Raw genomic sequence first — 17,537 nt, 5'->3', positions numbered from 1 at the left:
TAGCCGGTCGGCGCGGCTCTCGATCTTTAACGACGGGGCTCGTCGGCTTTACGCTCGGAGGGTTTATAGACGCCTCCTCTCTCAATATTTAACGTCGAGCTCGGCGGCGCGGATATTTATAGCCGGTGGCGCGATCGATCTTTAACGACGGGCTCGTCGGCTCGGAGGGTTTATAGAGCCGGCTCGCTCTCGATATTTAACGCCGGAGCTCGACGGCGCGGATATTATAGCCGGCGCGCGGCTCTCGATCTTTAACGACGGGGCTCGTCGGCTTTCTGCTCGGAGGGTTTATAGACGCCGGCTCGTCTCTCGATATTTAACGTCGGAGCTCAACGGCGCGGATATTTATAGCCGGTCGGCGCGGCTCTCGATCTTTAACGACGGGGCCCGTCGGCTTTCCGCTCGGAGGGTTTATAGACGCCAGCTCGTCTCTCGATATTTAACGTCTGAGCTCGACGACGCGGATATTTATAGCCGGTCGGCGCGGCTCTCGATCTTTAACGACAGGGCTCGTCGGCTTTCCGCTTGGAGGGTTTATAGACGCCGGCTCGTCTCTCGATATTTAACGTCGGAGCTCGACGGCGCGGATATTTATAGCCGGTCGGCGCGGCTCTCGATCTTTAACGACGGGGCTCGTCGGCTTTCCGCTCGGAGGGTTTATAGACGCGGGCTCGTCTCTCGATATTTAACGTCGGAGCTCGACGGCTTTCCGCTCGGAGGGTTTATAGACGCGGGCTCGTCTCTCGATATTTAACGTCGGAGCTCGACGGCGCGGATATTTATAGGCGCCGGCTCGGGCTAGACGGCTTTCCGCTCGGAGGGTTTATAGACGCCGGCTCGTCTCTCGATATTTAACGTCGGAGCTCGACGGCGCGGATATTTATAGCCGGTCGGCGCGGCTCTCGATCTTTAACGACGGGGCTCGTCGACTTTCCGAGGCTAACTCCTTACCAGGCCGAGCGGCCTTGGCCTTCGTTCCGTTGACGATGCCTTGTATTTGTTTCTCCGATTTTTCATTTCTGCATTTCAAGTATACAGTCGAAAAAAGTACACAGGATTATTTACATTGGCGCACCTTTCACCCCGCCCGGTAAGGCTGGAGGTGGTTCACGCTCCACGGCCTATCTAGCTGCCGACCGCCCTCATCCTCCAAATAATACGCGCCCGAGCGGAGCTTTTCGCTGATTCTGAAGGGACCCGCCCACGGAGCTTTCAGCTTGCCGACATCGCCGACCGGCTTGACTTTCTTCCAGACAAGATCGCCCACCTGGAATGATCTGGGAATGACGCGCCGGTTGTAGTTTTGCATCATCCGTTGCCGGTATGCCATAAGCCGAACGGATGCCTTGGCTCGCTCTTCGTCAACCAAATCCAGCTCCATGTTCCTCTGCTCGGCGTTGCCTTCATCGTAACATTGGATCAGGACGGACTCGACACCGACTTCGACCGGAATGACCGCCTCGCCTCCGTACACCAGATGGAAGGGCGTGGCGCCCGTTCCTTCTTTTGGAGCCGTTCGGAGGGCCCACAAGACGCCCGACACCTCATCTGGCCAGCTTCCTCCGAGATGGTCGAGCCGAGCGCGCAGAATACGAAGGATTTCCCGTTGCTTTGGGGGTAAGCCACGGACGTGAAGTGTTGCTCGATGCCGTAGCTTTTGCACCAATCCTCTAGCACTTTCCCTGTGAATTGCCGTCCATTGTCTGAAACCAATCGGCGAGGGATACCGAACCTACAGATGATGTGTTGCCAGATGAATTTTTTGACCATCTGTTCGGTGATCCTGGCTAGCGGCTCGGCCTCCACCCACTTGGAAAAATAATCGACCGCCACCAGCAAAAATTTCCTCTGCCCGGTCGCCATCGGAAATGGACCCACAATATCCATTTCCCATTGGTCGAACGGACACGAAACGGTTGATGCCTTCATTTCTTCGGCCGGTCGGTGGGAGAAGTTGTGATACTTCTGACATGAAAGGCAGGTAGATACTGTCCGAGCGGCATCTGTTTGTAAAGTTGGCCAAAAGTATCCGGCCAAGAGGATCTTCTTGGCCAACGAGCGCCCGCCCGGATGACCCCCGCATGATCCTTGATGTACTTCCTGGAGGATGTAAGCTGAGTCCTCCGAGCTTACACATGAGAAAGCTTTCTTGTAAAGCTGATCTCCGATGAGTGTAAACCGACCGGCTCTTCTTCTGAGGAGCCGGGCTGCATATTCATCGGAGGGTGTGGTGCCCGAACGGAGAAATTCTATAATAGGTGTCCTCCAGTCGCTTGGAAACGTGAGGCCTTGCATCCGGTCGACGTGCGCCACCAGCAGTACTTTTTCAATTGACTTCGGGATAACGACCGGCGTTATAGAACTTGCTAGTCTGGCCAACTCATCGGCTGCTTGATTTTCTGCTCTGGGTATCTTCTGTACAATAACTTCTCTAAAATCAGCCTTGAGCTTCTCGAAGGCTTCGGCGTAGAGTTTCAGCCGAGAGCTGTTGATTTCAAAGGTGCCAGAAAGCTGCTGAGCGGCTAACTGCGAATCCGAGTGAAGAGTGACCCGACCGGCTCCCACATGCCGAGCTGCCTGCAAGCCAGCTATGAGGGCCTCGTACTCTGCTTCATTGTTGGTTGCTTTATAATCCAGCCGGACGGATAAGTGCATCTTTTCTTCTTGAGGGGAGAGCAACAATATTCCAATCCCGCTCCCGAGCCGAGTGGATGACCCATCCACATATATCCTCCACACAGCTTCCGGCTCCGGCCTTTGCACCTCAGTCACAAAATCGGCCAAGGATTGCGCTTTGATCACCGAGCGGGGCTGGTATTGGATGTCAAATTCACTTAACTCCGTCGTCCATTTGATGAGCCGCCCGGACGCTTCTGGGTTTAATAACACCCGGCCGAGCGGGCTATTTGTCTTGACGATGATAGTGTGCGCTAGGAAGTACGGACGGAGGCGCCAAGCGGCTAAAACCAGAGCAAAGGCCAACTTCTCGAGCCCGGTGTAACGAGATTCAGCATCTTTTAAAATGTGGCTTAGAAAATACACCGGTTGCTCCTCGCCGCTCGACCTCACAAGTGCTGAGCCTACAGCATGCTCAGTTGAAGACAGATAAATATAAAGTGACTCACCCCCGATCGGCTTGGCAAGTATAGGCAGAGAATTAAGATATGTCTTCAATTCTTCGAACGCTCGATCGTATTCTTCATCCCACTGGAACTTAGTAGCCTTGCGCAGGATCTTGAAGAATGGTAGGCTCCGGTCGGTGGTTTTGGAGATAAATCTGGACAATGCCGTTATTCGACCGGTCAAACGCTGCACTTCCCTCGTATTTCTTGGAGGCGGCATGTCTTGTAGAGCTTTCACCTTGCTGGGATTTGCTTCGATTCCCCGCTCGGTCACTATGTACCCCAGAAAACGACCTCCTTTTGCCCCGAACAGGCACTTCAGGGGATTTAGCTTGACTCCATATTTGCGCAGCGTTCGGAAGGTTTCTTCCATGTCCTTGAAGAGATCGGCCGTTCGGACGGATTTGATAAGAATGTCGTCCACATAGACTTCCAGATTACGCCCGATCTGCTCCTTGAACACTTTGTTCATCAAGCGTTGATAGGTGGCCCCGGCATTCTTCAATCCGAACGGCATCACATTATAGCAATATGTCTTACTGGCTTACTTTTCTTGATCTTCCGGCACTTGATGATATCCTTGATAGGCGTCAAGCATGCAGATCAGGCCGTAGAGTCCACCAACTGATCTATCCGGCGGAGGATAGAAGTCCTTGGGCATGCTTTGTTTAAGTCCCAAAGTCGATGCAGACTCTCCACTTGCCCCCCTTGGAGACCAATACTACATTGGCCACCACTGAACCTCGCAGATGTGGCCTCGAGTTTTCTACTCGCCGGATGATGGCATTACTCGCCGACACGAAATCCCTTTTCTGCTTCATCGCCGGCGTCCGGGGACATGCAATCATCCGCTAGGCTCGGCGAAATTCGGGTAACTCATGTGTCGACAGGCGAAGACATCATGATTTCGTTGGAGGCATTGGATCGCCTCCTCTTTCTCCCAGATCGAGGCGATAAAGTCGTAGCCTCCGATCGGGTCGGATGGATCTGAACCTCCTCCTTTCCTCATAAATTAAAGCAGGAGGTTTCTCGGTTATGGCGTGTACCTCGATTCGGGCGCCTTCCGAGCGGAACTTCTACTCCGACCATTTCGATGTAACATCGCCAAGCTAACTGGTCTCCTCGTACTTCTCCCACTTTGTCTTCCACGGGAACTTGATCTTGACGAACGCTCGGAATTCGCCGAGCGCCGCCGTCCCAAAATGACGTTGTAGGACGAGGAGAGTCAACCACCACAGTTTGTTGTCCTTGTCCTCTGGCGGCTCCTCTGAGGTAGCCCGGATCCGTCCGACCTACCGAACTTCGTTGCTGTAAACCCGTAGAGCGGGTCGTCATGGGCAGCAACTCGGCTCGATCAATTTGCAGCTGATCGAACGCCTTCTTGAACATGATGTTGACCGAGCTCCCTGTGTCAACGAATATGCGATGAATAGTGTAATTTGCTATTACCGCTTTAATGAGCAGAGCGTCGTCGTGGGGCACTTCAACTCCTTCTAAGTCCCCGGGCCCGAAAGTGATCTCCGGTCCACATGCTCGCTCTTGGCTGCAACCGACTGCGTGGATTTGGAGTTGCCGGACGCCCGCCTTTCTGGCTCGGTTGGAGTCTCCTCCGGTTGGCCCACCAGCAATAACATTGATCTCGCCTCGGGAAGTATTGCCTCTGTTTTCCTCTTCCCGAGCGGACGGTCGGGACCGTTCTCTGGACGCTCGGCGATTCTCCTGCCTTGGAGAACGATGTCGATCGGGCGTATGTTGATGTCGCCTCTCGGGGCGGGTCCGGTCGGCTCCATGGGTCCTTTGTCTCCTGTCGCTGGGAGGAGACCGTCGTTCGGCATTCCTAGGAACGGGATTAGCCACGAAGGGAAGACTTCGACAATCCTTCGTGTTGTGCGTATCCGTCCGGTGGAAGGAGCAGAACATAGGGGTCCATCTCTTCTTTGGCTTGGGCCGAGCGGCAGCTACTTCTTGAACTTGGGACTTCCCACGAGGGGAGCGGACTGCTTCGGCCTTTGGTCCTCTAGGCGGCTGCTGAGCGGCGTGCAATTTCCGTTCGGCATGCATAGGTGCCCGCTCGGTTGGAGTTTCCTTTTTCCGGGCGGCTTGCGCTTCTTCCACGTTTATGTATTCGTTAGCCCGATGTAGCATGTGATCATAATCTCGGGGCGGCTTTCGGATGAGCGACCGGAAGAAGTCCCCATCCACAAGGCCTTGCGTGAAGGCATTCATCATCGTCTCTGATGTGGCCATTGGAATATCCATCGCCACTTGGTTGAATCACTGGATGTAAGCTCGAAGCGATTCTCTCGGCTCTTGCTTGATGGCGAACAAGCTGACGCTTGTCTTCTGATAACGCCGACTGCTGGCGAAGTGGTGGAGGAAGGCCGTTCGGAAGTCCTTGAAGCTAGTGATGGATCCATCCGGCAGCCTCCGAAACCATCGCTGAGCCGATCCCGAGAGAGTGGTAAGAAAGACTCGGCACTTTACTCCATCTGTATATTGATGGAGCGTAGCTGTGTTATCGAACTTACCCAGATGATCATCTGGGTCTGTTGTTCCATTGTACTCGCCGATCGTCGGAGGCACGTAGTGCTTGGGCAGATGGTCTCGTAGAATAGCCTCCGAGAATTAGCGATTGATCGGCTCGGGAGATGAGTCTGCTCGGGGAGCTTTCCCCTTTCTGTCGTCTCACCTAGGCATTTCGTCGGAAGAAGATCCTCTATCTCTTCGAGTCAGTACGGCTTCAGGGGTGCGAAATAAGGCCCGATGGAATGCGACGGTGGCTGGAGGTGCTTCCGCTCGGCCACCCGACGCAGATGTTGCTTGTTGCTCCGGCCGCTGCTTTCTGTTTTTGCTCCACAAGTTTGGCGGCCCTTATCTCGACCAGAGCTTCGAGTTCTTCCGTCGAAAGCGCCACCGTGTGTTGTCGTCCAGCCTCATCCATTGTTTCCAGTCGGATGTAGGAGCGTTCCCACAGACGGCGCCAAATTGATCCTGTCCGAATCGCTGAACCAACGGACGCTGGGCACGTAGCGCTCCCCTGCTGCTGCTGTGGATCTCCGACTAAATGCGCGACGCTCCGACGATCCTGCACAGAAGTCGGGCCGGGGAGGTTCCCGGCGACGACCCTCCGACGCTCAAGTCAGGCAAAGCTCACAGCAAGAAAGTGGCTCCAAGAATTATAGAATGCGTAAAAAAAACCTCTCTTTGGCGAAGGTCTGCGAGCTCTTATATAAAGTTGGGAAGGAGTGTGTGCACACTGATCGAGGCACACACGTGTCCTCAGCCCATACCCCAGTATGGGCTTGTCAGTGAGCTTACCTGACCCATACTGCTACGGTACCAGCATGTCCCTGATGGGACAACGAAACCTCCTGACATAAGATCCGGAGTATGGCCTGAACATGTTCGCTGTCAGAGAGACGTCCCTTGTCTTTCTCCCTTGCTCCCGACATGGAGTCCGGGCGGCCGGCTTCATAAGTGTCCGGCCGGCCGTATACGGTGATTTACTTGGGGGATTCTTAATAGCTTGTTCTGTGGAGACCAGTAACAGTATGTTTCCTTGTTTTTGGCCGAGTGTGCCGTCCGCTCGGCCCTGCAATCTGTCCACTGAGCGCCGGAACCCTGACTTCCGTCAGGGCGCCTTTGACCACCGGCCCGACACCGGCTGGCCGGCCGGTCGGACCTACCCTTCTCCAGCCGGACACCGCCCCTTTGACTTCCACGTGGCGTTGACTCCACCGGATGGGGGTTCCCTGTTCTTACAACCGGATCAATACTAATATACACATGAATATTGGATGTTCACCGCTGATTCAAACTCATATTTTGATTTAGAGCTACTTGCAAGAAAATTATAATGATTGAAAGTCATTGTTTTGGTGTCCACCGACAATAAATGAAAGTGTGCACTATCAATGGATAAAGGTATAAAATTATACCTAAGCCCTTCATCTTTAATATCTGTCTTTATCACTTATTGTTGCATGTCAAACTTCTTTGCAGAATTTTTGCCAACTACAAATATGCAAAGGCATATTTACTTAACAAAATAACAAAATATATTATAATATTATATATTATCAAATCATTTAAATTCCTTATAGTAAAGAAGGTGGAACAATATATAGACTTGTTATATGACCTACCAGATGAGGATGCCCTCCTAAACAAAATTTTATAATAGGTGTCAATTAACTCCCCTATTGTAAACACCTCTCCATTCACACCAGATAAGAAGGAAGCTACAGTTAAACCAAAGGGTGGTTCCTCCTAAACAAAATTAGTTGTACACCTGCAAAGTAAATCAATTACTATAATAAATTAAGGAAGGAACCAGATAATTTTCATAACTTTTTACTGAATTAAGTAGACTATGTATTTCAGAATTCACACTACCATACTTTAGGTTTTCCAATTGTTTTAACAAGTAGACCACATCTTTGTCTTGTTTTTTCTTCTTCGAAGTCTTAAATTGCTTCTTCACATACTATGACTAGAAATATTAAGCACATTTAATTAATAATTTAAATCTAACATCTAAAACTAATTAATATGTATATACACACTTACGACAATGACTTATTTTCTCATTTTATTGAGTTATGCAATCCTAAGTGCATCCTTTTCCGTCTCTTCTTTGGAATTGCCTTCCGACATTGAGATAATTTCTTTTTCTTCTTCCATATCATCCCCATCAAGTTTTCCTTTCCCCTTGTCCATAACATCTTTAGGTTCACCTTATTTTACAATTTTTTTCAATCTTTTCTACTGCTATGATGTTCTCGATAGGCTTGCATATTTGTATTTTGTTATGCTTCCTCTTAGGTAAAATTTTTTGCCACAATGGACTATCAATTGGAGTATCCCTATAATCATACCAACTACCGCCACATACTCTCCTATTCCTTGTTCCAAAAGCAACTGGGTCTTATAGATCGACTACACACTCGCTTGATTGACCTTGTATGCCTTTATTTTCTATTATTTCGATTAATTCTTTCACCCTTTCATTTAGATGCATGTTCTCCAATGTAGCTCCTTGATTCAGTTTGCTTGAACGATGTATTTACAACATTTCTTATTACCTTGCCATCGAGCTTCAGTGTCATCTAATTGTGTTGTTTTCATTAGATGTAGAATATCATCATCCAAATCAAGGTTCTCAACCAATGTTTTTTCAAATTGGGTAGAGATTAATTCAATCATAATCTGTACAATTATAAAAACAAATGTAATAAATTGTATATTTACTTTGAATAAGTGATAGTCTTCAATATTACCTCTTCAGGTGATACTGAGTCTAACAAGGTCCTCACCTTACTAATATGTGAAGGAATATTCCTCCACTTATTTATTCGTGTTTCTTCAATATTGTATGGTTTTTAGATTGGAGCATGCTCCAAAAACTATGCCTGATTCATCCTAATAAGTGTTATATAATCATAAATGTACACAAAATATTATCAAATTTAATATAAAAATTATACTCACGGGCAAAAGACCGGCAAATCCCTTTAGATAAGGGAGTGTGGTGGTATTGGGGTCATATGTCTGAGTTGATGAAAATAAATCCCCAATCGTAACTAATTGTGGAGCCATAAATTGATGGATGATTTCAACCCAGTTGAATATATCAAGATTCTCAAAATCATCTACTATATCTATAAGACCTAAAGGAAGTTTATACGTACTAGAAGAAAATAAGACACAAACAAATATATATAAAATATAGAATTTGTAAAATAATAAAACATCAGCATGTGGTTCAACTCTATTGGAATAAAATTTCATCAACTCCTCAATTCTTGATCTAGTTATGAGTTTGTTAATTGAGAAGTGAGCAAGAAAGATGTCACCTGATGCTTGATTTGAATTCATAGGAATCGAAGCACCTCGGTCTACAATAGCAAGTAATAAAGGTACATCTCTTCGTGTAAACACAACAAGTACACTTGAAAATCGCAAATTAATAGTTATATTGTATGATTTTTTTTTCATACCAAAATGAAAAAAAAATAAAATATTAAATTTCTAAAACTATTTCGGTACTTAAATTGAAAACTAGAAGTTGTATCTGAGAAACTAAAGGTTTGAGATGTTAAATCTAATTTTAAAATATATTGATCAATATACTACGGATATGCTGGATTTCTTGTACGTCCAAGAAAATACAAAAGGAGGACTATTTGATTATCACTATATGTTGATCTTGTAAAATAATAAATCCATGACGCCTTCCTTTGATTGTGGATGGTCGAAAAAAAATATTAAAGTGACCTAACACATTGTTCTAATATAGTTTCTGGTCAAAATCAATTACAACCTATAATTTTTACAAATATAATTTATTAACAACAAAATTAAAACTGGTGGAATATTTTTCAAATCTAGATGCACATTATTCTGGAGGGTCTGATATGATTCCATATCAGCTCAACGTGCCAACATGAGTATGATATGGTAAAATATCAGGTCCAATGTGAGATTGATATGATCCATTGGGCCTGATATAATGATCCCATATCCTATGAATTTTGAATATATCCTATGGTTTCTGGATATATCCAATGAGTTTCTAAGGTGAACAAGTTCATGATACTTACCTTTGCTGCCCCAGCTTCTTGCTTCATTCTGAAAAGGAGAGTATTTACGGCAAATAAATCCCTAAATACTTGAATGGAGAGACCTCTGTGTGGATTTCGTCGGAGACCCTTAACGTCTGTCGCCTTAGATGTGTGGATTTCGTCGGAAAGCTTTGAAGTCGGCTTAGAGGGACACACTGTGTGGATTCATCGGAAACTTAGACGTCGGGACACACGAAGCCTAGATTTCGGTGGAGGACGATGATTATAGATTTCCACGAGGTAAGAAAGAGGGGAATTAATGAGTCCAGTATGTATTTGAATTATTTTATTAATTTTAAATTTAAAATAAAATAAATATGGCTCAGATGTATTAAAAAATGATATTTAGAGAGAGGAGATTTAGAAAGTTGATGGAAAGGATAGAAAAAAAATAATATTGTTTTTAATACTCTTGTTTTATAATTTTAAAATTAAGATGCTTATTTTGATAAAGTAAACGTCACCGGTCTGTTTAAAGAAAAAAAACCGATGCCAATAAACTTTTAAATCGACCGGTCAACTCAACAACTAACTTTCCATTTTCCAAATAGTCCAACTGCTCCCATTTCCATGAAAGTTCGAGCCCCGTATTACCAGATTAAATCTTCTGTCCTCAAATTTCTTTATCCCTGTGTCCCCTGCCGATCGGACGGATCAGATTACATCTTAAGGTATCATGACATCTTTAAGATGTGTACAGTATTCTCGTGATGTGCAAGACATCCTTGAGATGTAATATGATCCGTCCGATCGATAAGGAGACACATGGACAGAAAAATTTGAGGACAGAGGATTTGATCTCCCGCATTACTTGTATTTTTGACTATACTCATTAATTGCGTAAACCCATGACCGGCTGTTCAATATTACTCGGTTAATTTTCAAAAAAGTAAGGACTATTTTGAAATGTGTTAATAAGATTATAGACTTCAAACATAATGCTTAACCACTAAGTAAGAATAATTAATAGAAGTCGACTAAGTTTTGTACTTTAATATTTGGGACAGTTTCAATTGGTTGGTAGTTTAATGTCATTCTCTGCATGTCAGACTCAAAATATATATATATATATATATATATATATATATATATATATATATATATATATATATATATATATATAATTAATTAATTATTAAATTCCGAACTTCCTTTTGTTTAACGATTCCAAATCCAGCGGTTGTCGTTGACCGCGAACTTCCCGACCATCGCCAGCTGGCACGCGTGCCCCAACTACTGGCCTGCTCGCCGCACGTGAGCCCTCCCGACGACACGCGGGCCGATCTCGGGTCGGACAACAGACAACCCCAAAAAATCCGATCCGTCCGCGTTCGTCTTTCAGGTTTCGACCAGTTTACTCGGGTCGGATTTTCAGCTTAAAACCCGGATTCTATTGGCGCCCGCAGGGGTTCACGTAGAATCAAGGCGAGGGACAGCTACGGCGACAGCGACGAGGCTCCTTGCGGGGCCCAGATCCAGCTCCCGGACACGTGGCCACGTTGCGCACGCGTACGTGCTGGCGCCACGCCGCGGTCAGCGAACGCGGACGGGGGCGACGGTTACGGTCAACAGAAGTACCGCTACCCGATTAGGCAGGTCCACCTATACCACCCCCTTTTGTACCGGGGTAGCAGGACCACCCATTCCCATCACAGGATTGGCTGTCCTGCTACCATCTAATGACGAATGGTCAAACAAACTGTTTGCTGTTTGGTCACGAGAGCGAGTCTTCGCTTAAGAAGAACGATGGAGTGCTGGCGAAGCGGCGTGCTGGTGCGTCGGTACGCGTAGCCTGAGAGTGGGATTTAGTTAATGAAATTTAATTACGGGGAAGTTAAACACGATACTTTTATCACTAATTACGTACGGTTTAGGAAGTTTCTATTTTGACTATGTAATTTAAAAAATGATTAATTAATTTAATTCCAATTAACCTCAACCTCAAGTTGCCATGCCGAGTACGACTCTGTTCCGCGGACCGAAAGAAGTATAAATACGGAGCCTCAGCCTGGCTGAAATCTCTTCTCCTCTCCATTTCTCTCTCGCTTTCCTCGATCGCCGCCGCCGCCTTGTGGTCGCCGCCGCCGTCTCTTCGCTGGCCGTATCGGGTGGTCATTAGGATTTCAGTCTCGCCTCTTCTCGCGAGATCTCCTTTGCCTGAGAAGGAGCTTCCGGTGAGTCCGCCAATGATCTGTTCCGTTTCTTCCATTTCTGCCCCAATCGGGTATTCGCTTCCTTTGATTTGTTTGTTTGTTTTTTTTAATAGATGCTCATGGACCTTTTTTGCTCGATTTATTACTCTGCCTTGTACATGGTTAGATCCCAGAGTTGTGGCTTTTGCCTCGGTCTACGATTGGCTTCTAGCTTAGCTTGTTCTGTTTCTTCGGCATTTTCCTACCCAGAGAATTGAAAATTGATGGGAAAAATTTGTTTTATCGTTTAGGTATATCTCTTGTATGACCCAGCAATCTTTTTTTCTTACCTTAGTGGCCTTGGATTTAATTCTTTTTGGGCGGAGTGATTTTTAATGAACTTTTAAGTAGCTCACGATGGGCATGGGCGTTCTTTATGACCCACCATTTAGGTCGATGGCGTGCCTTCTATCGTTTTACGGCAGAGATTTGGCTAATTAGTACAACATGCTGTAGCCAAAATTATATCTTGGTTAATGAATGAAGGGGCACTGCGGAGGGGGATGGACGTTGTGATGGAACCATCAGTGTAAGTTGATAGCGTGCCTTTCTGTCGTTTTTCTTCGATTTTGTCTGCGAGTCTGCTTAGTGTTTCTGAGTTTGTCCTTCGTAAGAAAAAGGGGTGCCCATCTGCTTCTGTCCGTGATGCTTCCTCATTGTCGAGCAAGTATCTGATAAAATTGATTAGTAAATCCAAAAACTTTTTTTTTCAAGCTTTCTACTGCTCCCTTAAAGGCCATCTAAATTTTTTCGAAAGACTGGTAGCGGTTCTGGTTTCTAGTTGTCATTTTTCAATTCTTCATTTTACATATATCTGATACTTCGTTGTTGTCCCAAAGCAAATACTCCCGTGGATGTCTACGGTCCAAAGATAGCGCCAGTATTCCAACTCTCTGAATCTGACCGCCTACAGGCTTCAGGAGACAACAAGACTGCAGCTTTTCTAAATATTATATAATAATGAAGAAATAGGTTTTCTATTAGTTTCACCATCGACTGGCCAGTAGTAGTTCTTCTAAAAATATACTCTAAATCCTTGAAATTTTAGTCTTCAGTTTTATGTTGATGATTCATTCTACATACATATTCATGAAGATTCAATTATATGCAACTAAAAAAGCACAAGAATTAAAATCATTAAATTATGCGTTCATAAGTTTTATGGTTGGAATTTTTGGCTTTGCATTCAAGCCTCTCCGAGTACAGCCTAGAATGGAAGAAATTTTCTAATTATTATTATTTTTATTATGCCCTTTTTAAAATACTTAGCCTCATGGTGTTTCTGTTTTGGTACAGGATGCGATCGAATTTATGTGCTTTTCTTCATTTTTTAAAACTTTACCATTTTCATTATTATGATATGAGTTTTTCCTCATCATGGCCATTATTCAGTGTTTGAATTCTTTTTGGCTTGTTTCATCTGTTTTCAAAAACTATGAGCTCGCTTTTGAGAATCTAAAATCATTATTTTATTATTGCTTAATCCGATGCCTACTTTTACAGCCACGTGCAGCTGATTGGAGTATAAAGACTTGATTCTTCTAAATTACAAAAAAACTCAAATGATTGGCTACACACTAGCTTAGCATCTATGAGAAGGTATATATGCCATCTAAAGATTGTTTTGTATGCTCTATGCCTTTTCTCCTTCTAACTATTGTATATTAGTGGTCAGGTGCCTTCTGCTTGATGGACTGTATGCACACTTCGACTGACAAGAAGACATTAAAGCGGTGGTTTTTCATTGATAAAAGGGTTGGATAATATTCAGGAAAAAAAGAGTCAAATTAAACTACTTGGAGGGCTGTCAGATTTTCTGCTACTTCTAAGCTTACTTTTGTCATAAAATTGATGGATTTGAAGTCAAGCCATAGTTCACCTGTTCTCACGGATCCTGCACCTTTGAGCAAGTCAAGATTGGGATTGCCCTCTAACATGGCACCATATTCTCCAGCAGCATCACCATACTCGTCTTCTGGGTTGTATCTAACAATTCCCAGAATCATAAATGGTAAACTTGAAGATGTCCGTGCTAATAGTTGGCTAGATGCCATGATAGCATCATCACCTCCTCGCAAAAAGCTAAACAAGGATTTGATTTCTGTGACTCAATTAGATGACCACGATGCTGCTTATCAAACTTGGATGGTGTGTTTTTGTTGCACATGTTCATTAAAATTATTAATTACTGAAATTTAAATTAGTTTCCAGGAAAATCTTTTGTCTAACTTCTTTGTTTGAACTGCTGCAGATGAGTTATCCATCTGCTCTAAATTCCTTTCACTTAATCACAAGTTTAGCTAAATGCAAGACAATAGCATTGTTTTTGGACTATGATGGCACTCTTTCACCAATTGTGGATAATCCTGATCATGCATTTATGTCAAGTTCTGTAAGTTGGTCCTACCAAACTCGTTTGATACCTTTGCTGTTTGGGAATCTTATTTTCTTTTTGGTTATTTAATTTATTTCAGATGCGTGCTGCTGTAAACGAAGCTGCCAATTATTTCCCAACAGCAATTATTAGTGGAAGGTCTCGTAATAAGGTATAGCTTGATGTAAACTTACATTATAATGATTGTTTGGGAATGATAGTGCTACATGAATATCAATGGAATGAAAAATATGTTCCCCTCAGGTGCATGAATTTGTTAGGCTATCCGATTTGTACTATGCTGGTAGTCATGGTATGGACATAATGGGGCCAGTCAGAGTATCCAAGTCCGTTGAGAATTACTGCATCCAGACAACTGATAGTCAGGTAAAATCCAGATGTTAAAATTATTATCGTTTTGATTTTGCACCTTTCGATATCAATTTTAATGGTGTGATAAAATCCATTTAGTTTATTACAAATAATTGGGACTACATGGCTACTTGTTGGTGATGTTATTTAATTTAAAAGGCTAATTAAAATTCTAGAAGTTGAGCTGTTGATTTCTTTTGTGCTTATTAGCAAACAAAATATGTACTCCTAGAGTTTATACTTCTGTCCTAGCTGCATCTTGATATGGTCCTAATTAGAAAATTCCTTTAGAAAAAAAGATGAGATTAAACAATCAAGTTCCAAACATTATGTTTTTATCTTTTTGCTTATATTTTGCTAATACATGCTTGGTAACAGGGCAAAGAAGTACATCTTTTCCAACCTGCCAGTGAGTTTCTACCAATGATCAATGAGGTAGGTCCCTAAAAATGCCATTTCAACTCTTCATTCTGTCACTTTCCATCCAATTTCTTCCTAAATTTCAGAGTGTAAATAATCACAGGTGTATGAATCTCTCATTGAGATCACTAACGACATCATCGGTGTCAAAGTAGAGAATAACAAGTTTTGTGTCTCTGTACATTACCGCAATGTTGATAAAAAGGTAACAGTTGAATTAAAAAGGAGCATTGCATATTAGGACAATGCTTTGCCATACAGAAATAATTTTTCATATTTTCTAGCACTATAACATTATCGGCTCAACTTGTTTTTCAGATGTGGGATGAAGTTGGAGTTCGTGTATTTGGTCTGTTAAAGTGTTTTTCACGTTTGCACGTCACCCATGGGCGGAAGGTAAAATCCAAATGGGAAGCAAAATATAGCTTACTATATTCATATTTATTATCATTTATGCTCCTCTTTATGATGTAGGTTTTAGAGGTCCGTCCCGTGATTGACTGGAACAAGGGTAAAGCTGTTGAATTTCTGCTTGAATCGCTGGGGCTTAGCCAACGCGATGATGTACTCCCGATTTATGTTGGTGATGATCGTACTGATGAAGATGCGTTCAAGGTATAATTGTTAAATGTTCAATAAAATGGTTACTGAATTCATGCAAATTTCTAGACATAATCTGAAAATTTTCAGGTCTTGAGAGAGAGTAACTGCGGGTTTGGCATCTTGGTATCGAATGTGTCAAAAGAAACTAATGCCTTGTACTCTCTGAGAGACCCATCTGAGGTGAGTTTCAAAACTAGTAATTAACTTCAATTGTGCTTTCAGTTTGGATTGGGCACTGATATAACCTCTTTTATGGCAGGTACAAGAATTTCTCAAGTCCCTTGTGAGATGGAAGAAGTCCACAGAATTACAAACTGAAGCAATTGCTACTAAATAGATTTGATTGTACATATACTAAGTAATAGATTACCTGATAATAATTTGCCCTATTAAATTGAAGTTGGGCCATAGCATTTGTTCTTGCATTTGTTAATTATTTTCAAGCTCAAGCTCATGTTCCCTTCATTTATAACTTCTTTGTTACTTTGTCATTGGATGTTCTTGTTATCCATTCTTCTTAATGACAAATATTTGTTCTCTGTCCTTTGTCTCATTTATCTGTTAATTCACTGTAATTTCCTTTTATTAACTCTCTTCTTTATTGCATTTTTGAACAATATAACTGAATCTGATCAGTCAGAACAATTATTATTGTTTAGGTTTACTGCAAGGAAAGTTTATAAATTCTGTTTCAGTTGTTGAACCAAGTTTTCTTGTGAGATTGATCATCTCATATGCTTAGACTTCTTCTTGTTACAGGATTCGCAACAAATGGATGCATGGCACGTGGCAAAAGGACAAAATCCGACAATCTGTAGGAACTTGATCAGTAGATTTACGAGCTCTGCTTGTTACGCGGCGTTGATACTCTGATTTTTGTTGGTGGACTCTATCGTCGAGGTTAAGTAGGTGGACAAGTTTGGATTGACTTGAATTTATATTTTGATGTTTAATTAGAAAAGATTAAGGTGGATTAAATACCTGACGATGTTAGAAATTTACTAAGGAGTTAGCATGAGAAATCGAGTGGATTAAGATTAACAAGATACTTGACTAGAAGTGAGAAATTCAACAGGAAGTTAATAAAAGATATATAAGTAGGTCACGGTTGACTAGACATTTGATGATCAAAGATGGTGGAAGTCCAAGTGAATAATAGAGGATAGAACAATTTGCACAAAAAAGAAATCTAAGGGGATCACAGTTGATTGGATAATTTGTAATCGGAGATGGTGGAAACCTAAGGGGGTCACTGTTGAATAAACACTTGGTGATCAGAGATGGTAGAAGTCCAAGTGGGGACCAAACACTTGGCATGCACGAGAAGTCTAAGTAGGTTACGGAGGACCGGACACTTAGCACGAAACAAAAAGTCCAAGTGGGCTATAGAGGACCATATACTTGATGATGATAGAAGTCTTGGTAAGTCAAGGTTGATTGGATGCTAGAAATGATGAAGTCTCAATGGGTCAAGATTGATCGTATATTGGGCAACAACAAGTCCCAGTAGGTCATAAATGATTGGATGCTAGGTAGAGGAAGTTTTGGTAAGTTGAAGTTAACTGCATACTAGGCAAAATGTGAATTCAACTTTGAAAATGTTGAAATTAGTGTTAACAAACCCTAAACCTAAAATTTTAGGTTTGCTGTCTGATCAATCGATTGATTAACCTTAAATCCTGCAAAAGAGGGTTTGCTACTTGAACAATCTATGCAATCGATTGGAGATTGGTAACCTATTTCAGGTGGACAGAACATTCTCAAATCAATTGGTGGCTAGTAACCGTTCTATAGGTTTAACGGTCAGATTTAATATGACAATTGATTAGTG

General features: G+C 43.4%; 1 protein-coding gene across 2 annotated transcripts; it reads left to right on the top strand.

Moving 5' to 3' along the window:
- Positions 1-11,746: 11,746 nt before the first annotated feature.
- LOC121984673 (probable trehalose-phosphate phosphatase F) lies at positions 11,747-16,259 on the top strand. Of its 2 annotated transcripts, none has more exons than XM_042537743.1 (12): positions 11,747-11,919; positions 13,441-13,536; positions 13,613-14,085; positions 14,189-14,329; positions 14,412-14,483; positions 14,576-14,698; positions 15,062-15,118; positions 15,207-15,308; positions 15,422-15,499; positions 15,578-15,718; positions 15,794-15,886; positions 15,966-16,259. In XM_042537743.1, the coding sequence occupies exons 3-12, from the start codon at positions 13,789-13,791 to the stop codon at positions 16,041-16,043; spliced, it is 1,182 nt and encodes a 393-aa protein (XP_042393677.1). In that variant the 5' UTR covers positions 11,747-11,919; positions 13,441-13,536; positions 13,613-13,788; the 3' UTR covers positions 16,044-16,259. The 2 variants fall into 2 exon arrangements, with proteins under 2 accessions (XP_042393677.1, XP_042393675.1); XM_042537741.1 differs by having other exon boundaries at positions 11,757-11,919; positions 13,606-14,085.
- The last annotated feature ends 1,278 nt before the right edge of the window (positions 16,260-17,537 follow it).

This window comes from Zingiber officinale, chromosome 5B (genome assembly GCF_018446385.1).
Source record: "Zingiber officinale cultivar Zhangliang chromosome 5B, Zo_v1.1, whole genome shotgun sequence".
NCBI classification, from domain to species: Eukaryota; Viridiplantae; Streptophyta; class Magnoliopsida; order Zingiberales; family Zingiberaceae; genus Zingiber; species Zingiber officinale.
Note: the sequence above shows the minus strand (reverse complement) of the source record. Positions and strands in the feature narration are given on the sequence as shown.